The following is a 23,027-nucleotide window of genomic DNA, read 5'->3' as shown; positions in this document are numbered from 1 at the left end:
CTCATGCGCTTCTTAGTTCCTTCTCTTCCACCAAAATAATCATCGTACAGCGATGAAGTAAGTTATCTTTAAAATCCTTTCCCATCCAGACATTTATCTACCACTTGAGAACATAGATCAAACATCCAAAGCTACTAGAGTTCTCTTAGTTTTATTTCAGAGAACAAAATTGAAATTATAACAATTAGCAGAAGTGAAATTTTGCTTCTCTTCTTAGTGACTCTTATGTTAGGAATACTACTTGTGTCTGCTTGATAGCGTACTAAATTCTTCTATTTGAAGGAAATATGAAATTGAATTGGTCATATTTTCTAGGCTCGAGTTGTGCAATTACAGTGGGTACAAGATCTACCCTGGCCATGGCAAGAGATATGTTAGGCTGGATGGAAAGGTACGTTCTGTCGTAGAGTTGTATAGTAGCTGAAATTGCAGTAGATGGTAGTTTGATTTTCGCATAAATGCTTTTCAGAAATTTTCCTTTGCCCTGACTAACAGTAATTCCATTGAAAGAGGAAGCACACTTATACATTCGATTTGTAGTTTCTTTAGTCTGTCTTCTTACACGTCAGAGAAGATTTTTTCAAAGTCGAATGTGTCTCTGTACTTCTTGCTTTTAATTTTATTTGTATAGCGAAACTATTGAATACAGGTGTACATGTAAATTAATTGGCTACATTTTTGAAAAAGAGAGGAATTACACAACAGGTGCTTTGGTCATTAAGTGTAAATGTACTAGCATTCTGTTGCAAATGCTGCAATCCGAATGGTTACTACTTGGTATCTATTCCATGATAGAAAGCAATTTAGTTTGAATACTTTCATTGTCTTGTTTAAAAAGTAAAATGAAAATAAGACATTGGCCTGTCTTTTTAGGTTCTGAAGAATTCATAAAATTTATCATAAAGTAATTAGACAGTTCACTCTTGATTTTTATTGGTGATGGTGGATTCAGACATACTCCACGTCAGCTATCATGCAACATAAATCTTGAGCTCCCAAACTAATTGAGATATGTATAGACTTGACATTGGATTCTGTATTTGTACCACTGTTGTTGAAGAGGACCTTGTGGGTGTTTGTTGATTGTAAGTTGAAATTAAAAGGATGGGTGAAAGACCTTATGATAAGGGTATTCGTAAAAGCAGTTTACTGGCTGTCTGCTAATGCTTATAAGACCTCTTACTGGTGTTTGATAAGCCTGCAAACACTTGCTCCTGTTTGGGTTTTTCCTTAGGACCTATAACTGGTAACAGCCACTTATTACACCTTTGGCAGCCGCTTGTGGAAAAAGTTACTACAGTAGAACCCCTGTTTATGGTCACTTTAACAAGTTGTTTGTTAGGGTGGGCTCCCTGCTGAGATTTTTTTTCTGTTTTATGGTTAGGTCTTCAACTTCCTCAACAAGAAATGCGAGCGAGCCTTGTTAATGCACCGTAATCCTCGTAAGATTACATGGACTGTGCTCTATCGGAGAAAGCACAAGAAGGGTACCACAGAGGAAGTCTCCAAAAAGCGAACAAGACGTAATGTCAAGTTCCAGCGTTCAGTACAGGGGGCAACTCTTGAGAACATCTTGGCTAAGCGAAACCAGAAACCTGAAGTCAGAAAAGCCCAGCGTGAACAAGCCATCAGGTTGGTGTAAAGAGTACATTTAGCAGGGCTAAAAATTGATGGTCACACAGTTGCCATTGGCAAGTTAAAACTGACCAGGGCTACCAAAAGTTAAGGTGTGAATGCCTGATGTGCGACTATGCTACAGAATTTCAAAAAGTTGCAATGTAAATTATGCGAAGTACAAAGTTAAAAATAGAACGCAAGATGTAATTTAATTGGACTACCTTTCTCTTTGTTTCTTTGCCTGGACTCTAAAATCATCCATCTTAGTGGATTTTTAGTTCTGAAGTGGAAATTCCGAGCCATTTTAACAGTAATTTCACGAGTGATCCACATTCGCAACATATAGATGCCATTTTTATTTTGTGATTGCCAGGTGACTCTGGACTTTTGTGTTCTTTCCTTTTAATTGATGCTCTGTTAAAAGCCATGGGGTGTTTATTCAAGTTTTTCATTTTAAACTAGAGGTAATTGAGGGCAACTTCATTTTGGGATGGGCTACTAAGAATTCAAGGAAACTGGCCTGACTGGCCACCAAGCACTGGAGTTAATTTTTAGCCCTGCATTTAGTCCAGCAAATTAAAGGAAGGGTGTTATAATGTTGAACCTGGTAACCATGATGACTTTTTACGTCTTCATAAGTGGAAATCTAAATGGTGTGTTTTCGTAGGCATTGAAGATATTGTGATTTCAGAACAGATGAATTCTGGTTTCTCATTGATCTCTATAAAATTAGGCTCACTATAACACAGCTACTTCAGAAAAAAAATACACTGAAGTGCAACCTTGTTGTCCAGACATAATTCCATGATGATTTAATATACCTACATTGTTTGAGATCCTCACAGAGAATCTCTGATAAAAGTCATCAAAACCCTGAGAAAAGTGTTCTGGACAGGTCGACATAATTTCATTTCAGTTTATATTGTTGTACAAATTTCTTCAATATCACAATATTCTTTTTTTTCCAAAGGGCTGCAAAGGAGAAGTCAAGGGCTAAAGAGCAACAAAAGAAGGCTACCAAGGTATGAATCTTTGTTAGTGGCTTTCTTTACTAAGGATTGTAGCTAGAATTAAGCTTAGTGGCTGAAATTTCAAGTGAGATGCTTCAAGGAGAGACGTGGTCTGGTTATGACTATTTGTTTCCAGTCATTTGCAACACTTTGAATGAGGAGTTTCTAAGCTTCTTGTTTACAAAATGGGGAATGAAAAGAAATGAAAAGAAGTTGCAATTAAAAAGAGTTCAAAACAATGATTTCTTTCAGTTACTTTACTTGCTGTAGTGTCACTAATTCAGAGGTTAGTTAGGGTTATATTTAAATATTTTTAATCCCATTGTAGTGTTCTGTATTGAACATTTGTTAAGTGTGTAACCTCAGAAGTGCCAGCTGTGCTTTACTGAGCAAATTTGCAGGCAGCTGGCACTTAGGGAAAACAAATTACTTTTTACCAGACTTTAAATTTGTACACTTCAATTTCTTTAGGCACAGCAACAACAGCCCATCAGACAGAAGCAAAAAGCAGCCAAACCTGTGCAGACAAAGGCTCCTCGTGTTGGAGGAAAACGCTAATGAATTCAACTGTAAAATGTCCAACATGTAATAAAGCCTTTGTTGAAAATATTTCTTGTGTAATGCATTTTCTTAGGGTTGGGGGGAGGGGGAAGGGGGAAGGGGGAAGGGGTGTAGTTTTATTTACAGATGGTTTTCTCTTGTCACTTTTGAAGTTGGGATTCTTAAGGTGGATATTTAACAAGGGCATGTCATGCACATGCATTGCATATATTTTACACATACTTTGAACTTTATTTACAACCATCCTTCTTATTACTATAGTTATTAATGTACAGAGTTTAATATGACTAGTGCTGAGGTGTGTAACTGGTCTGTATGTTGTTTGTACTTGTCAAGTTGCTGTGAATTTAGATCAAACCACAAAACCAGTTGGTTCTTATCAGAAGTATCGCAAGTGTCTTAATTGCAATTTTTTTCTTTGTGTACTTATTATGTCAAGTTCTCTAAAGTTGAATGGTTACCACAGCTAGGTGAAGTTCAGTGATGTGGAAATGTTTAAGCAGTGAAAACCTCCATCTCATGTATGATGCACAACTACTTTGTTATCCAACTACAGAATATATTTTTTATTATTATAGTTATTGATTAATTGTACAGATTTCGCTCTAAGCTTCTACTTGTATTTCAAACATTAACATTGTCCCTTACAATAGTACTTAAAAAAAAAATTAACATTATTACTTTGACATGTGCCAAAAGCCTGTATCCCAAAAGCTGGATGCTAATGCATGCATTGTGAGTCCTTTCTTCTATTTTTTTTTCATTAGTGTGTTTCATATTAAATGAAACTTTCATTTGTTTCATGGTTGGTTTGAAAAACAAATTTTTTAAACCAACTTCCTAAACAACGTCCTTGAAAAAAAACTAATGCTAATTGGTGTAAAAATGAACATTCTTTTTTAATAATTTAGACTTAAACCAGCTTACGAAACAAATCAAGTATGAAATTAGTCTGTTCAAAGTTAGCTACCCTACAACTAATCAAACTAACACTTTGAACATGTATCTTCTCCTTATTAGGAGAAGTACGCTTCTGAGGCCAGTATGAGGGCCAGTAAGAACTTATAAATAAGTTTTTCACTCTTTGCTATTTCTAACATATTTAGTAATACAAATTGTTGATGATACTTATTACAAATACAGTCGTTTTTTCTGGAGTGTCCACTATCCCCCACTCCCTAACATTAGCCCTGTATCAATTCCTTGCAGTTGCCATTTTGTAGTTGTTGCAGATATTGATCTGAGAGAAATAGGCCATTAAAGCCTGTTCAAACATGTCCAGACATTTATGAATTGTTAAGAAGGGATTCACGAGAAAGAACATCTGGGTAGTACATTCCAAAGCAGTTTTGGCAGTGACCATATCTCTCTGGTGCAGCAGTGCGGTCACATCCAGTTATAATACATCTGTGAACTGCTACTGTTGTATGAGATGCAGTAGAAGATGGGGTAACTTCCCCAGGGAAATCTGTAGAGAGATGCAAATGAATTGTATCAAATATATTTTAAGATGAGAAAAGGGAAAGTTAGAGCTCCCCTAGATGATGTAAAAATGTTTAAAACACTACTTGCAAGAACTCATTAGTTAAGGGAGGTTGTATGTCTTATAGCTGTGATTGCAGAATTTTGCTATTGTATAATTTGTGCACTAACTATTTTTCTGTTTTGTTACTGTTCCTTCCATTGTAAGGAGATGTGTTTGCAGATTGTACAATGTAGGTTAGAAGTAACCTACTGTTCCAGCCCAAACAATTGCATTCACTGTAAGTTTTCAAAGCAGAGAAGCACATTCATGAAATTGTGTGGAGTAGCTACTCAGCAATACTATGTTGATTTAGCTTACAAATTTAGTTTCAGTGTTACCTGGAACTGAATGTGGGTATGAAAGAGGAATGGTGCTTTCCAAAAAGCAGCGAGAGCAATATCCATTTGTCTCTGGTGTTCCGAATAGGGTGCAGTTAGTGCCACGGCATTTTTGACCACTGATGTCACCACTGCCTGAATTTGACTGAGATTGCCTCACTTGCGAGCCATACTGAGGGCTTTGTGGCTGGGACACTTGTACTGGTCCTGGAAGGTCATAACCAAACTGGCGATTTTGTGTTGGTGTTGGAAGATTGTGAGAGTTACCTCTTATAACTTGACCCTGATTTTGATGCACTTCAGAGGATAATGTGGACCTTTGTTGAATCCTTCTATTATCAAGATAGCACTGCTCACATAACCCATTCTTCTCTGGGGTTCCAAATCTGAGACAGGCTTTGGTTTTGCATGGAAGCTCAGTTACCTTCACAGCCGTCCTCTTGGTAGTTGTCTCTGTTTGGTTTATGCCTTGAGAAGTGCTTTGTGCTCCCTTCGTAAGAGAAAAAAATAATATATGTTAGGGTTATCGATGACAGGAAAATGATTTTCCTGATTAGTTATTTAATTGGTAACATTTTTTTAATGAAATTGATGTCTGTGGATCGTCGTGAATTCCTGCAAAACTAACATCATTTTGATGCTTACTTGTCTTCCTTGAGACATTTTACATCATCATTCTATTTGCTTCAGAAAATCAAGCGAAGGTAACAAAAGGTGCAAATAAGATTTTCTTGAGTTTATGAACTAGACTGCCCTTATAGGTAAAGAATTTTGGGTTCATTTTCCAGATAACTGCATACCTGGTTATTTGAAGCAGCAGCTGTAAAGGTGCCTTGTTGTCTGGATGATGTCTGGGAGACTGCAGCTTGTCTCTTCTCAATGTCATGTAGTTCTGCCTGAAAACCTGCAGCAAAGCAATCTTTGCACAACCCACCATCCAGTTCTGCTCGTTTTCCACACAAGGCGCACTTATCTGCTTTTGATCCGGTGGATGGTGCTTGTGGGATGACTTGATAGGGATGTTGTGCCCCTGCAGATGACGAGGTCCCAGCGGTGTTATGGGTATTGGTGCTGCCACTTGTAAATGCTGGGACAGGATGCCTTAATACACTTGATACAGTCGCTGCCATGCTGCTTGATCTTGTTAGCTGTTGCAAACCACTTCCTGAATTGGTAATGAATGGAATTGGATTTGCATTTTCACAAGCTTGACATAATCCTCGCCCATCCCTTCTTGGATTTTTGCAAGCTGGGTTGGAGCATGTATACAGACCAGTACCATTTGTTGGTGCTGATGTTGGGTGATAATTTGGGGCGCCTGCTGCTGCTGATGCAGATGTGAAGGTCGGAGATGGTGTGACTAAAGGGACACTAGCTTCTCCTGCAGTAGTTACTGAAGTGTTTCGTACCCGAGAGGGACCAGACTTTCTTGCATGGCATTCTCTACACAAGTCTGAGAACTGAGATATTCCTTCATTGAAGCAGCCTGGAGAGGCACACAAGACACCCTTCCTTCCACCACCAGTTGGAACTGGATTAATTCTTGTGACATTCTGTGGTGGTGCTTCCTGGGGTGGATTGAGTTGCATAGCACTCCCAACTGATTCACCCTTGGAGGTTATAAAACTGTGAATACAATCAGTGTAGCACTGTACGCACATACCATACAATGCAGGTACACCAGGGAATGGACAGTTGTGACGCTGGCAACTGTTAGGCTGTCCTGGCAATGCAGGGCTACGTGGTGATAAGGTATTTTCCATCTGTAAACAGAAGGTTCTGTAGCATCTGGAGCATAAGTTATGATGTTCAGGCAGGCCAAAGAACTCACAGCCATTCACTCTGTTTGCACAGTGCTTTGTGGTTGCCAATGTCAAGGGATTCATGCTTGCTGCCATTTCTTCCGCATTTCTTTCAGCTTCAAAGCACCTCTCACATAGGCCACCATGGTTAGACACTGCAGCATATTTGCACCCGGATGTTCGACATTTGGCAGGAGTTGTAGCTGGAAAGGTTGTGGGAAGGGTTGTCACAATGGCATTAGAAGCTTGTGGTGTTGCAGATGTGGTGGTTGTTACAACATTTTCTCGAGAAGAAATCTGTCTTGCTGCTGCATAATGACTTGGTTCTGAAGGTCCAAGGGTCCTGATATACTCGTTCAGACACTGAGAGCAACGGTTCCCAGTCTCTGTTGATCCATAGAAGGTGCAACCTTGAGTTTGGCATGGAACAATCTGTAGTGTTGGCTGTTTGGTACCTGGTTGAGACTGAATACTTACTTGACTGGTTCTTAGCATACGTTGATATTCTTCCTTGGCCCTTTGGAAGTATCCATCAATAAGAGCTTTCATGCAACGAGGTTCTTCACCAAAATGCAACTTTGCAACAAGAATTGACTGCCTAGAACCTCCTTGATCACTCAAAACAGATACTTTAGCACAGTCCAAGTACTGACGCACACGGTCACTTGCCAATGGTACTTCATGATCGAGAAGAAAATGAACTGGTAATGGTGATCCATCATATTTAATTAATGGCACGGCATGCATGCAGTTACTTGACCTTAAAGCTGGCTGATTTTCATTCTCCAGGTCTAGTTGTCCATCTTGAATACTGACAACTGCTGTGAAATGTCCATTTGCATAACCAATCACTAAGGGACTTTTCACGCAGTCTACAGAGTCCCACAACAGAGGCAAATAAATACCTCCAAAGTTTATCGGAGAATATGAATCGCCATATGGTCCTCTTAGGGTGTCATCTGACATCACTATAATAGTGCGACGCAAGATATTGGCGAGGACAAAGATGTGGATCTCTTCAAGGCTCCCAAATTGAGCACCATTTGGACCAAATGGAAATTCATTCTGTGATACATGTCTGATAACTTCTTCCCATTCACGATTCCATTGTTCTTCTGTTCTCTGATATCCTCCAAGCTGGTTCAATATTTGCCGTTCTTCTTCAGCTTTCCAGCGACGATGGTAAAAACCTTGAGAGTAAAATCAAATAAAGAAAAAAAAACTGAAAGATAAATACAGGACACCAGGTTTGAATCACAAGACTAAACCAGGTGAATTGTGAGAATTATTATTACTCTGTTGGGCATAATGGCTCTTTAATGGGGCTAAAATGGAGATTTTTACATTTGACAATTTAAAGAACAGATAATTTCTCATATATATGAAAATGTGGAAAGCAAAGACTGACAAGGAGCAAGATCTAGTGACTTAATAAATAACCTGGGTCAGTTAATTGTGATTCAAAGATCACCCAACCATAACAACTTACTATCAACTTCCTTACGACCGTTGCTAGTTAGAACTTGCAGTGATTGGTTAAAAACTGGAACTCAACCTATCTGAAGTACCAACCAAAATGACAGTGAGGAAAGAGATTTATGAACTATAATTAACCTGTGAATCATTTATTAACATTTTCCTTTTGGTTCTAACTTACAGTAATGAAAGTGGAGAGGTTTGGAGGAGGATGTAGCGCAGTAAAAACAGGCTATACTAATCCCATCTTCCCTTCTTAGAATCTTAACTTACTTGTACCTTCCACGTCTTCCACGAGTGCTTCGTGAGCAGTTTTCCTGAGAGTCTGATAACGATCGTTGACGGCCCACATTCCAATTGAGGCTGCATGCATTAAACAGTTTCCATCGCCCAAAGTACTCACTGTCGCCATACGACCCAAAGCGCAACACCAATTAAGTCTTTTGGCAGCTTCCAACTCTCTCATTGTGTGTCCATCCACCAAAAAGCTGAATACGAATTTTCGGAATTCGAGAGTGAAATCTTGGAACGAAGGAAGCACAAATGTAAAGTTGGAAGAGGAATCTAGATATCTGTGTTTTGTAACGTCTTCGGGTACCACAACATCTTTCCGCACTATTTCTCGCACGTCTAAAGCGGAGTCGAGATCGTTCAAAGAGATGTTTCGTTCAAATAGATGACTCGGCGGTTGAAATGAAGCCATGGCCATGGTGTACTTGAAGGATCGTAACCAACGTACGGACCCACTTTCTGTCGAAAATTTTACTCCTTCTACCAGATCTTGACGATTCAAATCTGGAAACTTATTTCTGTATCTTCTCTCAAGACGTTAAATACAAAATCCTGAAAGAAAATTAAGCAACGAAGGTTTTAAAATGCGATTGCAAAGCGGAAGTAGACTTGTGTCAGAGTTAGGGGGAAAAAAAAGACATAATTAGCCGAAAAAGTCAAATTGCTTGCCTCACACCTTTTTTAAAATTTAAGCTTCGTTGACTGGAGAGAAACAAACCTTTAAAAGGGGCAAGACAGTTCCCAAACCCTAGCAGGAAAACGAAATCACTAGTACGACAAATCATTATCAACGTTCGTCCCCGGGATTTTCCCGTGGGGAGTCCCCGACCCAGCCCCTTAGTACGAGCCAATCAGGTTGCAACCCGTTTTTAGGGTACATACGAGCGTAATTTTTTTAACTGAAAATATTACCCCCTTATGGAAGCATTTACCTTTATAAAAATTGGCCTAGAAGGTCAAGAAGATATTTTGTATGGATACGAGTATATTTCATCGCACACTTTGCTTGTAGGATTGATAAGACGTTTCCAGATCTCGCCCTTACGTACACCACCCCAGAGGATTTTGTCGTCTTCCCAGGTATCACTTGTGGCCGCACTCCAAACCTGGAAATGTCGTAATTGAGTCACTTTCCCTTCTTAGCCTAACGGGAATTTTTTCTCTTCCTGATCGGCGCCCCAAGTCGACAAACAAGGGCAGGTTCGTCAATATTAATTACTTTTATCATTTAGGGATTTTTCTTTGGTTAAATACAATATGATTAACTAACGTAAGTCAGATTCGAAAAATAAGATCGCGGTTATCGATCTACTGCTTTTGTCACGCAAGGAATAATTTTCTATGATTTTTCCCAAAATTTTTTAGCAATGCTAATTGTTTGTGTGGTGTATTAAAATACCTTACCAGCCAAGGCACACCTAACTGATCAGATCACGTTATGGCGACTCCCTTTTTGTTCATAATTTTATTCACGATACATAAATACTTATGGACACGATTTGAAATTAATTACACACATAGAGAAGAGTGAGCACTCCGGACATACATTTAAAGAATGCCATGTTTTCTTCATTTTTTTCCTTCGTTATTCCCGCTTAGTCCATCGTGGTCAGGTTTCGAGACTGATGAGATTCGCAGAAAAGAAAAGATAACCTTTTGTGTCTATCCTTTTGAGATTCAAATTGTGTTATACTAGTTACCCACAGTGACTCATCTTTAACACGACCGGAACCTCAGTTCCCCTCTACTATTGTTATATCGATCATTCATTAAGCTTACGTTCCTTCCTCCGATATCTGATGCCCTACCCTGCTAAGCTTGTCACATGGGCCATCTGACAAATTTATTGATTACAGATCTGTGTAATTTAAGACTTAACACAAAATTGGACATTATTTTGAAAATAGTTTTAAAAAATCCTTTGGGATTTGAAAGAATGGGTGCTATCTGATGGGATCTTAGAGATGTCTGAGTGTGTATTTGACTAATTGCATAAACTTTTACTGTATTTGTGTTGATTGCCACTGACCAACTTGGGTATTGTGATGCAAGAAAAAATATTTATATTGTGTAGATCATGTCCAGCGCCATGCGTTTTTTACGTACTAAATTTCCTGTGGGGTGTAGATTATGGGTGTACCATATTTTTTTAGCCACATATAAATTAACTGCTGCATTCTTCTGATGCAAGGGTATTTTCTCATATGTTTTCTGAGAAAATGTTAATTTGAGATTGAGGAATTTCAAGAAGGGTGGAGGTTTGATTAAATGATATTAATCAATTTTCATGTTTCGTCTGGATAAATTTATATTCTCAATTCATGGAGTCATTAAAACTCAAATCTTTTGAAAAATAACATTTTAGAAGCCAGTGGGCTATTCAGAGGGTACTGCTCCTTAGTTTGCACTGACATGAATTCCATATGTCTGTAGTGATAAAGCCAATTGATGCAGTTTTATTAATTAAACTTGCCATTGATAAATTTCACAAAAGGATAAACCTCTTTTATGTTAGAAATGGCCACTTCAAACAGCAAAGGAAAAGTCACTATTATTGGCAGGTGGGAATTTTGACACAAATTCTTTGTCATTTATTGCTTACTTTCACCATAGGCACTGATTGTCACAATCCAAAATTAATTTGGAATCACTTTCCATTTCCCAATATGATTGGGCAATTTTGTGTGACTCCAGTTACATACTGGTAAGATGGTGAATGTAAGACCCTTTGGAGCTTGCTGTTAATATGATTAACTTCTTACTAATGTATCTTCTGGCATTGTGTTAACATGAAACTCTCTGTCAAAGAAATTCATCTATTGTGATCACCAGTAGATGTGGTTGACTTCTTTCTTTGAAAACCATTTTTTAAATTGATTCTAGGCTCTAGAGTAACTTGTTCAGCTTTTACTTGTTTTGCTTGTGTCAGAAATACAACAAACTATATATCTTTAATTTTTTAATTTTATCTCGTGAGCTTTTAATTTTATCATTTGTCTTTTTTTCACCAGTGGGTTAATAGGAAGATCTTGGTCTGTGGTAAGTAATAACTGCAAAGCGCTCTATGACAATTTTTGTGTTAGTAATTGTTACAAAATGTAGTTTAAAGTTAGATGACTTAATTTGAAATCCCATGATTTCAGTTAGTGGGTGTGTTTTTTCTTCAGCTGCTGCTCGTAATGTTAGACACATGAAATCTTTTTTGCTTGGGTTTGGTGCTGCACAAGTCAAATTTGACTAACCTCAGACGAAATTTACCCTTAGTTGTGCCATTTTTTGCAGATTTTCTCCAGTGCTGGTTTCACTGTTGCTCTTTATGATACAGTAGCCAGTCAACTGACTAATGCATTGACAAGTATTGAGTCCCAGCTGCGTGATATGGAGATGAAAGGCTTGATGCGTAGTCCAGGCATGACAGCTCAGGAGGCATTTAAGTTAGTTACCAGCTATGATGACCTTGTAAAGGCATTGGATGGAGCTATGTATGTCCAGGTAGAATTCAAAGACAAATCATTAACCCTTAACACCCCAAAATCAGTATGTATATTCTCCATACTGTTCTCTAGACATTTCCTAAGATACTGACATGGAGAATTTGTTTAACAATCAAGATCTTCTTTAGTGGGGGATCAGTTCCTTTATTCTCCTGACCTTAGTGTTTGATTCAGGGGTGATATGGTAAAGAGAAATTAGATACCAGTCACTCTAGGGGTTAAGGGGTTATTTGATTATTGATAAATAAAAACTGTTTGATTGAATATAAATATTGATCAATAGCATATTAATTTACTATGTTGGTGTTTCATTTTGGATTAGGAATGTACTCCAGAAAATCTGAACCTGAAGAAGAAAGTTTTTGAAAACCTGGATAAAAGTATTACTTCTGATGACATGATATTAGCTAGTTCAACATCATGTATAGTGCCTTCAAAGTTCACGGAATCTCTGAAGCATCGCAGTCAGTGTATTGTAGCCCATCCAGTGAGTGTCAAAGTATCATTAAGACCTTACTCATTGTTGACTAGACTAAACTTGACAAGACTAACTCACCTTACTTGGTGAGAGAGAAAAAGGAACAAATGAACTAACTCCAGTGATGACGAAAAACAATCTAACCTCCTGCGTGTTTACATCAGGCTATGTAAACACGGAAACCATTTTACATTTCTTCAATATTATTCTTTGTGCCTCTATGTATTCATGTGCACATCGGTATTTTAACCCTTGCTCATTTTTCCTTTTGTCCCCTTTTACAACCTAAGATTAGAAAGCTTATTCTTCATACTGTTCTCCATACATTTCCAGTGGTGCTGTCAGGGAGAATTTGTTTAACAATATGAGCTTCTCTTTTGGGTGATCATTTCCCTTATTCTCATGACCTAAATGTTTGATTTAACAGTGGATATTGTAAGGAGAAATTAGATGCAATCACTCTTAAAGTTTAAAGGGTTTAACTTTATCACATTTTTGTGAAGATAACTTATTGCATAAGCACAATTACTTTTAGCATGATTTGCAGTGAACATTGTTTTTGGTTTTGCAATTATCAGATTAACCCTCCATACTATGTACCATTGGTAGAAGTTGTTCCAGCACCTTGGACAGACAGTAAAATTACAAACCAGACAGTTGCTCTAATGAAACAGATCGGCCAGTCACCTGTTGTAACCAAGAAAGAAGTGAATGGATTTGTTTTGAATCGTCTACAGTATGCTGTCATCATGGAGTCTTGGAGATTGGTAGAGGTAACAGGAAGTTTTGCATGGGGGATGGGCAGGTGATGGATGTTTGAGGGGGGTGGGGATTAGCTGGAAGTAGCACAGTGCCTGTTGTAGAGAGATTATTGTTAGTAGGTTGTCAAAATCCACAAACAAGATTAGTGTACTGCTGATCAAATTGGCTAGGTTAATTGGTGGTGTTTCTCGATTTGTGATAGACTTTCTCTTGTAGTGATGTGACTGGCTAAAGGATGACAATAGCATAGAAATTACCTTTAATTGGTTTGTTACCCCAAGCACTTTTGTGTGCAATCAGTGTTTTAGTTCACCACATGTTAGAGTAATTGTAAAAATGAGGATGGGAAGTTATTCCAGATTGCACTGGTCTTGCTTTCCTTTTCAAGGAAGCAGCGTACCAAGTGGTAATTAGTTGGAACAACGTCAGAGCCATAAACTTTTAGGCCTGATTATTTGAGCAAAAGTTTTGTTTAACAAAAGTGCGTCTTAAACATTCCTCAATGTAGCTGGACCTTTTATCTGAACATTTTATTTTGTAAACAGCGTCAAGAAAGCCAAAAGCTGATCGTGGAAGGACATTTATTTCATTAAAATCACCCCTCTTAAATAGAAAGCCTGAGGCCCACTGATTGCATAAAAACGTGGTTTGGGCGAGACGTCGAGTTAAAAACTGGTCCTTACTATTCTTACAGTAAAGCAAATCTGTCTTTTTCACTTGCATTTTCCTGTGATCGACGCTGATTCTTTGTCCTCACTTTGCCTGAGTTTACAGTAGATTTATTGTTTCGTCGAAATAAGTACGTTCTCACTTCAGTCTATTATGGTATTAAGCAATTCAAATTTCTAAAGTGATGTATGGTAACCTTACGAAGACACATGATAGCATGTTTCTAGTAAATTAATATTTTTTCTTTTTCTGAGGATGGCATCTGTTCGCCTGAAGATATCGAGACCGCAGTGACAGAAGGTCTTGGACTGCGTTACGCTCTGATTGGCCCATTTGAAACCATGCATCTAAATGCCAATGGTATGTTATTATTTAGAAGTTATAACACTTTTATTTTTCCCTACGTTCATGCCGACTGAGTTGGGGTGGGTGGGAGAGAGGGGTGGGGAAATATTTGTCTCGAAGCCTTTATTCTTTCAGCTTGTATCTCGAAAGCTATTTCCGGCCTTTCTACGACCCTCATGCGCGTATTTTTTTTTTTAAGGCGCAGCCTTGGCGTTACTTCATTACTGTCTATTGGTTTTGTAGGAAAGTCATGCAACTTTCTTAACTAACCAGATAAAGTAGAAAAACCAATCGCGACTTGTTCATTCACGGTTGTAACAACGCGAAAGAAAGAATGATTTGAGAGACCCATCTGGCATTTGAATCTTACGTGACGTGTTCATTTGTTAGGAATCAGAGATTACTGTGAGAGATACGGAGAAAATATTGTGCGTGTCTGCGAAGAAGAAGGGGGACCGCGGAAATTAGCTGGTGATACGTTGGACAAGATTGAAAAGGTGTTTAATGAAAGCATTCCTTTAGATCAACTAAATGAAAGAAGGAATTTACGAGACAAGAGACTAGCAGCACTGGCTCAGCACAAACATCAAGAGAAAAGTGAGAGCGGTGCCATGTGACGCTTCAAGACCTGACTAGCGTTACAAAATCAGAATTTTCTTGTCAAGCAAACTACTTTCCTGAAAATCGTTCTTCCTGAAGTTGCAATGATTTTATTCAATAGCCGAGATTTTTTTAAAGTGATTCTATTTTCCTTTTTCGCGACCTATCATTGTTTGAGATTCACAATGATTTATGAAAAACTCATAAATCGAATTAGTGCTTAGGGTACTTTGTGCATTTTGTAATGAAAAGTCGATTTTGTTTTACCGATATGGGGAGGGTCACTGAGTCGTATTGGACATAATTATTTACGAAAAGCTGTTAGAAAAATGAAAAGTTTTAACAATGATTATTGTTGCGAAATCCCATCCTTTCTTTCCAACTTCTTTGCTCACATTTGCGCACGCTAAGATCGTCAGCTTAGCTTGCATGGCATTACAGTGTATAGCAAAGAACGTAATGCAGTTTGTTCAAAAACCTACTTTTCCTTTCGTCATTGGCTGGGGTGGACTAGGTAAAAAACACACATGGGAAGGAATTAAAGATCGCACCGTGAAAGAAAGGGAAAAAAAGGAAAAGGAAATGAAAAGAAAGCAAATATAAAGAAAACATTTACTGTGCTTTCGGCACACTAAATTTTTAGGGAACAAAAATGGAGACTTTTTTGAGTAAATATAAAATGTAACTAGCTACCTCTAATTAATAATTTAAAGTGAATTTAACTAATTTAGTATCGCGAAATCGTGCTTTAACTTACTTTTTGTCTGTCTATTTTTGGATGAATGGATGTTTATAAGTACATACGAATAAAGCGTTTAATTGCTATTTCAATTTAACCATTAGCGTTTTTGTGAATTTTAGTGACTTGTAAAGTAAGATGATACAGTAATCAAACCGAGATGTTGATTCTGGGATTGACTTATTTCAACAATGGTTGATTTTTCCACCAATTATAACGGAAGTTTCGTAGGTGAAAGCGGCCCAATGATCGTGAAAGAGTTGTCCGTAAAATCGAGCTCGCTACTCACGAGAATGGTTCTCGTTAACCACAACCAAAAACAAAAAAAAGTGTTGACTTATTATCAATGACAACGCAGTATTCAGGAATATTTTACCAATTTTAGCCCTGATACCCTCACTTTCAACCCCTCTCTCCTTGTGCTATGTTGCACCTGGTTTTTCGATCCGTGATTGCACGATATTGAGTGGAAGAAGGAGTGAGCTGCACTTGAATTCAAGTTTTTATTTCTTAATACCTCCCTAAATGTGGCTGCACGAATGTTACGTGTCGACTAATTTTGTCGCTGATTTTAGTTCGCAGAGGAGGGGAAGTGCAAAGTGGACGAGAACATCGAGCCAAGGGCGGGGCAGGGGAGGTTCGCACTCACTTCGTACTTTCTCCTGTTGGTCTGAAGCGAAGGAAGTGCGAAGGGCGCCGCATACGCGAGTAAGAGTGCAAGAAGAACTTTTCCACCCACATGTCTACCCCCTTAATAAGCTCGCCTCGCACTTTTCTCTGCTCGTCTCGGTGAAATGCGTATCTTGCCCTAGCCTCGCCCCGAGGGCGAGGCACGAACCGATCGCTGGGGAAGAGGTCCCAAGAATATCATCTCCTCGCGTCTCACCGATCATGCTTGCAACCTGCTCGATGTGAAGTTAATTGATTCAAATTAGTTACTAGTTTCATATATTGGTATATTTTTCTCCGGTATCGCGTGGAATTTCAAAACCAAAGGAAACTTCTAAATCTTAACCTTGAAAAGTAAGTGCCCTGTCCACAGCTCCCTGATTGAGAATGTGCTGGTGTTAATTTCATTGTGAAAGCGGTCGTAAGAAGGGCTGCTTGTATCCATAAGAGAGCATCAAGTGATTTTTTTTCCGCTGGTGTCTTTTTTGAATGAAACCACAAGTGTATAACCTTCAATAATGAGAACCCAATATTTCGAGTTACTTAAGCCTTGTTTGTTATTTAATCAAGGTCTTCTATCAGTTTAAGTTGGACGGCTTTGTCGATCTTTTTATATCCTAGAAAAAGTATCCTGATTTTTCTAAGATTGTCATTTGCTATCCGTATCATTCTCCTCTATCTCGGTACCACTCCCGTCTGCATTTTTTGCCGCAATTGTCATATATTCATCGTTCTATTTTTCTACATTTCAAATTTCATTTTTTTTATTTTCGCTTTCCAACAGGAAGTTTCCTTCCTTACGCTCAATTCGCTTTTCGAGGGCATTTTCCCGAACCCTTTTCCCAGATTCTACATTTAGCACTTTCACTTTTTCATTTTCATTCACTCGCCTTCCCCATCGTTAAACAATATTTTTGCACAGCGGATTGAGCAACTATGTAAATGTTTCGATTTTCACTGTTTTGTTGCTGGATGAAGGAGCCAAGTTCAGGAAAGGCATAAAACGAGGGAAGATTCAAAATTTGCTTCAATCTTAAGGTTTTTGTGTGAGTATTTTTGCTTTTAAGGTAAAGGTTTTAGGGTAAAATCAAGCTTACTGAGTGAAAGCAGATTGTGGAAGTGCTTTCTGTAAATCAAGCTTCGGGCAAGATTTCAGTGCTGCTTCGAAGATTTCGTTTTTCAGAATACTTATATCATTCGTTTCAAAAACTGGTTGTTCTTATCGCGATGCACTTTCCATGTAAATATAAAATCGATTTAGGAGAAACCGTAACAAAATACCTCGTAACTGACTGTAAATATATGAAAATCATATGCGTGAAGTGCAAATAAAGAAATGAATATGAAAGCGATCTTCGCAGTTATGAACACTACTGGCCATTAATGACCAGCTCCTGGTTTGCTTGTTAGCTCAGTTGTTAAAGCGCTGCATCGTTATCGCAGAGGTCATCCCGTACAGGCCTGAATTTCTTTTTCGGGCGTTATTTTCACTACTGCCTAAGTAGTCTTCATAACTGCGAAGGTCGCTTCTATATTCAAAATACCTGATGATCTTCATGAATCTCATAGGAGTTTTAATTTTTGTGGTATTCCTTCTTGTTAATTGGTTATCGATGGTTTGATTTATGTATCGCTGAGAATTCTCAAGATAAATTCTTGTCATCACAAAACGTTTCACCCTAGCACAGGGAGCAGAAGAATAGAAATTTATTGTTCTTTTCTCATAAGTTAACCGTGTAATTGTAGCGTGACTCGATTTTGTTGATTGATCTATGATACATGCGATTCTAATACGAGGTTGTTGAAACCCTGTCTGCAGCAATGGTCGGCTAGAAAAACCCTTCCGCCCGAGGCATGTTCGGAAAGCGAAGATTTTCCTGCGAATCACGAAGTGCCCTCTCTCTGACTAACGCTAATCCCTCGGTAAGTACTGTTTGCGGTTTTCGTTTCGTGAATATAATTAAACACGCAATCGTATGTTTCAACGGTAAATCAACCTTATCAAATTTTCTGCAATTGTACAGTTTTATTTGAATGGAAATCCAGTTAACTCAACTCCCTTTCTCCCTGTAATCTGAGCGTTTGGTGGAGATTTTTCTACGCCTTTGTATCGCAATCTCCATCTCCATCTGGGCATTCCCGAGTTCAAAAATCCACCAATTTGGAAATGATGTTTTGTGTAAAGCTTTTCTTGTTAAAATGGGTTTTATTTGCATGGAATAAAAATAAGTTTCGTTTAAAGGCCTCGCGCTTACCTCGTTTTCAAGGAGAGGCAATTGGCATCTCGCAATTTTTCAAACTTTGGTGATTACTCGCCTGCTAATGAGTAGCATGTAAGGGCATAAATACAATGAAGAAAACAAATTGCTTTGTGAACCCACAGCAAGTAATCAAGTTAAGAGAATTTTTGGCGAAAAGTTTAGCATAAAGCATTTGTCAGTTTGGTAAAGTTTTTTATTTCATTCACCATAATACCCTAATACTCAGGCTACTTTTGTGCTAAAAAATATATTGGCGCCACACCGGGTATAACTACCAACTAGTCTTCAATCGACTACGGCCACGGGGTCCCGAGAGACTAGCTCTACCGCGACGAAGGGGACGATGGGAATTTTAATCTTTCCCATCTTCCCCACGCTTCCCACGTTGCTTAAGATTAGAGAGACGACTAAGGACGAGTGAGGCATATCAGTCTCTGGATTATCGTATGACGTCTTAACACGGTCTTGTTTTGCTTACTCAGAGCTCGGGTATTAACCATGGAGAAAGAACATATCTTGAAAGATGTCTTGAAAGCCGTAGACATGTGTGTATCCGTGGGACTTTACTTTGCGAACACTCACCATGATCACGAGGCAAGAGAATTTTACAAGGAGTCGACGACGCTGTTAGAGTTCATCGAAGAATCCTTACACCAAAAAAATGCACCACGAAAGGTAATGGATCAAATAAATGTTAAACTGACACTCCATTGGAATAATTTTATACGTGAAGCACACTGACAAAGCATTTCTAAGTGAATTTATGACCTTATGCTTCCTCTGTGCGACCCAACATTAGCTTTCCTACTGCAATTTAGAATCACTCCGAAATTTCAACTAAATTAACATCGCCCAACTTTTTAGCCTGTAGTGATCACACACTGAATAATTGTAGAGCGCCTTATCACGGCTTTCTCGTTATTCCTCAGAGCGCAGCGTTTAAAAAGGACGAAGTAGATGTCTGCAAAGCTGCGGATAAAACAGTGGCGTGTTACTCTGAAAACAGCCATCGCAGCCAAGCAGCCCCAGAATTCTATAAAGAATGGTTGAACCTGTTGAGATCGGTCCAAAAGTCCTTCAGTTTAATATCAGAAGCAATACCTGAAGTAATACGAAAGACTTTGTTGGGCCCGAGAAATGAAGAACCACGAAAGGTAATAGATCACATGATAATGCTAGTACATCTTGCCCTCGCTGAGAGCGAATCGTGCCTTGGTAACCACTTGGAGTCAAAAATAAATGCTGAACTTGCTTTTGCAATTGTCTTAAATCACGAAAATGCCAGAAAAGATATAGCTCGAGCGTGTTACAGAATATTTTGGAAGTGTTTTATGAGTATTGAGCGATATGACCAAAAGATTGAATGTCTCATGAAAATGCTTGCAATTACCAAGGAAACTGGTGACACAGTAAAAGAAGCAGAGGTCTATTTCCAGCTAGGATTATGTTATTCCTTCGTAGGTCAAAAAGAACAGGCAGTAGAGTTTGTTGAGAAATCAATACAGATACGTCAGATCGATGGACACCAGGGGAGACTAGTTGATTGTTTAAACCTACTGGCAAATAATGTGCTTTCGTCAGGCCAGCAAAACGAGGCATTCGAGAGACTGCAGGAAGCCCTTCGAGTTAGCGAAGAGATTGAAGGGGGAATGATTAAATCTATAGTGCTCATAGCATTGGGACATGCTTATAAAGATATTGGTCAATACGATAAAGCAAAGGAATATTACCAGAAAGTGATTCGAGTCAGTAAGGAGTTTCATGTCCCAGACTTAGGAACATGGGCCTACTATCACAACGCTGAACTTCTCATTGAACTTCAACAATATGAGGAATCCATAAAGAGCATAGAGAAAGCCCTTGAACTCTGTGAAGAAGGCAATTTAGCAAAGCAGACCACACTCTCTAAAGGCGACATTTATATCACATTCTGTAAGATACACCTACTGCTTGGCCAACACGATAAAGCTGACGAATGTGTAAAGCAAATATTAACGGAAGATTGGCCCAAAAATAACTTGGATCGGTCTGTAAGCCTCTTTCAGTTAGGTTCCTTTTTCAGTGTAAATGGGAAATTGGAACAGGCATGTGACATTATTTCTGAAAGTATCAAATGCTATGAAAGTGGGCGTGGCCTTTTCAATGATGAGTTCAAACTTTCTGCCGGAGACATGGAACAACACTTTGAATTGTACAGGCATCATTGCCTCTTGCTTATGGCTCTGGGTAAGCCCATCCAAGCTTTGTGTACAGCAGAGAGAGGCCGTGCCCGCCTATTGGCGGAACTGTTAGCAGAGAAATATGCCATTCGAGAAGAGGCAGAGCTAAGTGAAAATGACCTCAATATACTTCTAAAGCGTCTGAATGATAATCAAATTTTAGTATTTATCGCCACTCCAAGAGGTAAAAGAATCACGTTCTGGATAATGAAGAATGATGCCACATTGGAGATGAGGAATCCAAAAGGGGCCAATCAAGATTCTCCCCTGAAGACTTATATCGAGTTATTTTCTTACGGCCGAAGCATTAACTGTGAGGACCGTTCATTGTCAGCTTTGTATGACATTCAGTATGCTGCTGATGATACCCAGCACGATGGAGTCAGGGGGAAACGTCTCCTTGAGGAGACAGACGACGAGGACCTTGAGGCTGAAAACTTACCAAATCAACTGTACAAGTCACTCATCGCTCCATTTGCTGATCGAATTCAGGGCCGAGAGCTTGTACTTGTTCCCGAGGGATCTATGGTCATGGTTCCATTTACCGCACTTCAGGACGATTCTGGAAAGTACCTGTCTGAGTCGTGCAGTATTCGCATCATTCCTTCGTTGTCAACACTTAAGTTGATTCTTGACTCCCCAGAGAATTATCACAGCCGGAATGGAGCGCTGATCGTTGGCGATCCACAAGTAAGTCATATCACACCACTTCCGCAATTGAAAGCAGCTAGGCAGGAAGCTAAAGAAATTGCTGATCTTCTGGAGGTGGAGCCTTTGTTGGGTGAGCAAGCAACGAAGGAAGAAGTGCTGCGACGAATAACGGATGTGTGTCTGGTACACATCGCCGCCCATGGTGACGCGGAAAAAGGAGAGATTGCTTGTGCACCTAACCCACCCTTCCCTCAAAACCCAACGAAGGAGGACTACATGCTGACTATGGGAGACATCGCCAAGGTTCGGATTCGGGCCAAGCTTGTTGTACTCAGCTGTTGTCACAGTGCTAAAGGAAAGATCATGAAAGCCGAGGGAGTTGTGGGGATCGCTCGAGCCTTCATTGCTTCAGGAGCTCGTTCAGTGCTGGTTTCCCTGTGGGCCGTGGATGACAAAGCCACAAAGGAGTTCATGATTCGTTTCTACGGACATGTGAAGTGTGATAAAATGAGTGCCAGTGAAGCTCTTCACCGGACCATGAAGTGGATGAGAGAATCTGAGACGACAAGGTACACGGTGAGGGAATGGGCTCCATTCGTTCTGATTGGAGATGACGTCAAACTGGACTTATAAAAACCATGTTTCAAATGAGGTGCAGCAAGATAAGAACACAGAAGGGAGAAGTGTATCAATTTTCTAAAATTAGATATGACTTCACCTTTCTTAAGCAGTTTTTTTTGTCAGTTTTCAGAAACATTTTTTCTTCAAGGTTCTATAGGATTGTCAATGAAAGAACTGTTTTGGATATTATAAGATTATTATGTAGTAAAGCGAGTTCAATTATTTGTTAAGCTCAAACTTCTGGTATAGCTTTTAAAGTAGTTTTTCGGAACCACGGCAAGGAATTCTTTTTTTCTATATAAACAATAGTTTGATGAAATTTCCAAATTTTGGCTGCAAAATTAAAGAGCCATGGCTTTTTAAGGAAATTCACACAGTCGCCATATATTAATATTACGATAAACTTAAGGTTATTGATAACCTCAATAGACACATTGTCCTTTACTTTTATTAAAAGTAAACCAAGAAAAATTTAAACCGCTTCGAAATCGTATTGACTGTCCTTTCTTACCACGAACTTTAAGCGTTTTCAATGCGGTTAAACTTATCGATCTGTAGAAATCGCGGTAGAGCTTCAGTTGGTTGGCGCGCTCTGATTGATCTAAGACTGCGCCTACTTTTTTTCGCAAAGAGCACTTCTTTGCTCGTTTATCCTCATTGCTAAGCCAAGAAAATAACTGCCATAATCCGTACTATTTATGCTTTTTTCCACATGAGACTTTACGGGAGAGTAAGACAAGGGGTCTTTACAAACGTTTGGTTATCTAATGGAAATGGGATTGGCAGTCGATTTTTTCAAATATCATAACTTGTCTATGTTCCGCTATAGTTTCAATATCAACAGACTCATCGCCTTTTTGACATGATGACAGACAGCAGGGACTATCATTTGCGGAGAA

General features: G+C 38.9%; 4 protein-coding genes across 8 annotated transcripts; 3 read left to right on the top strand and 1 right to left on the bottom strand.

Moving 5' to 3' along the window:
* Positions 1–17: 17 nt before the first annotated feature.
* On the top strand, positions 18–3,236 carry LOC131791427 (large ribosomal subunit protein eL24). The gene is made up of 5 exons (XM_059108768.2): positions 18–57; positions 316–391; positions 1,385–1,632; positions 2,588–2,639; positions 3,099–3,236. Exons 1-5 carry the CDS (start codon positions 53–55, stop codon positions 3,183–3,185), a joined length of 468 nt encoding a protein of 155 aa, XP_058964751.1. The 5' UTR covers positions 18–52; the 3' UTR covers positions 3,186–3,236.
* Positions 3,237–3,413: 177 nt separating this feature from the next.
* LOC131791439 (tumor necrosis factor alpha-induced protein 3) lies at positions 3,414–9,435 on the bottom strand. 3 transcript variants are annotated; one of them, XM_059108787.2, is made up of 5 exons: positions 9,297–9,435; positions 8,603–9,172; positions 5,852–8,043; positions 5,052–5,541; positions 3,414–4,656 (listed from the first exon to the last, which is right to left on the bottom strand). In XM_059108787.2, exons 2-5 carry the CDS (start codon positions 9,036–9,038, stop codon positions 4,475–4,477), a joined length of 3,300 nt encoding a protein of 1,099 aa, XP_058964770.2. In that variant the 5' UTR covers positions 9,039–9,172; positions 9,297–9,435; the 3' UTR covers positions 3,414–4,474. The 3 variants fall into 3 exon arrangements, with proteins under 3 accessions (XP_058964770.2, XP_058964772.2, XP_058964771.2); XM_059108789.2 differs by having other exon boundaries at positions 8,609–9,172; XM_059108788.2 differs by having other exon boundaries at positions 9,339–9,433.
* Positions 9,436–9,720: 285 nt separating this feature from the next.
* LOC131791412 (lambda-crystallin-like) lies at positions 9,721–15,810 on the top strand. The gene is made up of 8 exons (XM_059108752.2): positions 9,721–9,820; positions 11,136–11,181; positions 11,632–11,659; positions 11,903–12,112; positions 12,437–12,601; positions 13,171–13,365; positions 14,278–14,383; positions 14,759–15,810. The coding sequence occupies exons 2-8, from the start codon at positions 11,138–11,140 to the stop codon at positions 14,983–14,985; spliced, it is 975 nt and encodes a 324-aa protein (XP_058964735.2). The 5' UTR covers positions 9,721–9,820; positions 11,136–11,137; the 3' UTR covers positions 14,986–15,810.
* A 1,513-nt stretch (positions 15,811–17,323) lies between these two features.
* LOC131791448 (tetratricopeptide repeat protein 28-like) lies at positions 17,324–22,538 on the top strand. Of its 3 annotated transcripts, none has more exons than XM_059108798.2 (4): positions 17,324–17,422; positions 18,196–18,299; positions 19,120–19,312; positions 19,567–22,538. In XM_059108798.2, the coding sequence occupies exons 3-4, from the start codon at positions 19,136–19,138 to the stop codon at positions 22,138–22,140; spliced, it is 2,751 nt and encodes a 916-aa protein (XP_058964781.2). In that variant the 5' UTR covers positions 17,324–17,422; positions 18,196–18,299; positions 19,120–19,135; the 3' UTR covers positions 22,141–22,538. The 3 variants fall into 3 exon arrangements, with proteins under 3 accessions (XP_058964781.2, XP_058964782.2, XP_066028899.1); XM_066172802.1 differs by having other exon boundaries at positions 17,350–17,414; XM_059108799.2 differs by lacking the exon at positions 18,196–18,299 and having other exon boundaries at positions 17,333–17,422.
* The last annotated feature ends 489 nt before the right edge of the window (positions 22,539–23,027 follow it).

Source organism: Pocillopora verrucosa, chromosome 9 (assembly GCF_036669915.1).
Source record: "Pocillopora verrucosa isolate sample1 chromosome 9, ASM3666991v2, whole genome shotgun sequence".
Classification (NCBI taxonomy): Eukaryota; Metazoa; Cnidaria; class Anthozoa; order Scleractinia; family Pocilloporidae; genus Pocillopora; species Pocillopora verrucosa.
This window is presented reverse-complemented; position numbering and strand designations above follow the sequence as displayed.

Bases quoted from the DNA above. Each gene is read 5' to 3' on its own strand.
- LOC131791439 (XM_059108787.2), bottom strand. From the start codon at position 9,038: ATGGCCATGGCTTCATTTCAACCGCCGAGTCATCTATTTGAACGAAAC. The intron at 8,044-8,602 runs GTAAGTTAAGAT...TTTACTCTCAAG, and splicing joins GGAAGACGTGGAAGGTACAA to GTTTTTACCATCGTCGCTGG. The intron at 5,542-5,851 runs GTATGCAGTTAT...TCTCTTACGAAG, and splicing joins CTGCTGCTTCAAATAACCAG to GGAGCACAAAGCACTTCTCA.
- LOC131791412 (XM_059108752.2), top strand. From the start codon at position 11,138: ATGGCCACTTCAAACAGCAAAGGAAAAGTCACTATTATTGGCAG. The intron at 11,182-11,631 runs GTGGGAATTTTG...TTTTTTCACCAG, and splicing joins AAAGTCACTATTATTGGCAG to TGGGTTAATAGGAAGATCTT. The intron at 12,602-13,170 runs GTGAGTGTCAAA...TGCAATTATCAG, and splicing joins AGTGTATTGTAGCCCATCCA to ATTAACCCTCCATACTATGT.
- LOC131791427 (XM_059108768.2), top strand. The intron at 1,633-2,587 runs GTTGGTGTAAAG...TTTTTTCCAAAG, and splicing joins CAGCGTGAACAAGCCATCAG to GGCTGCAAAGGAGAAGTCAA. The intron at 2,640-3,098 runs GTATGAATCTTT...CAATTTCTTTAG, and splicing joins AACAAAAGAAGGCTACCAAG to GCACAGCAACAACAGCCCAT.
- LOC131791448 (XM_059108798.2), top strand. From the start codon at position 19,136: ATGGAGAAAGAACATATCTTGAAAGATGTCTTGAAAGCCGTAGACATG. The intron at 19,313-19,566 runs GTAATGGATCAA...GTTATTCCTCAG, and splicing joins AAAAAAATGCACCACGAAAG to AGCGCAGCGTTTAAAAAGGA.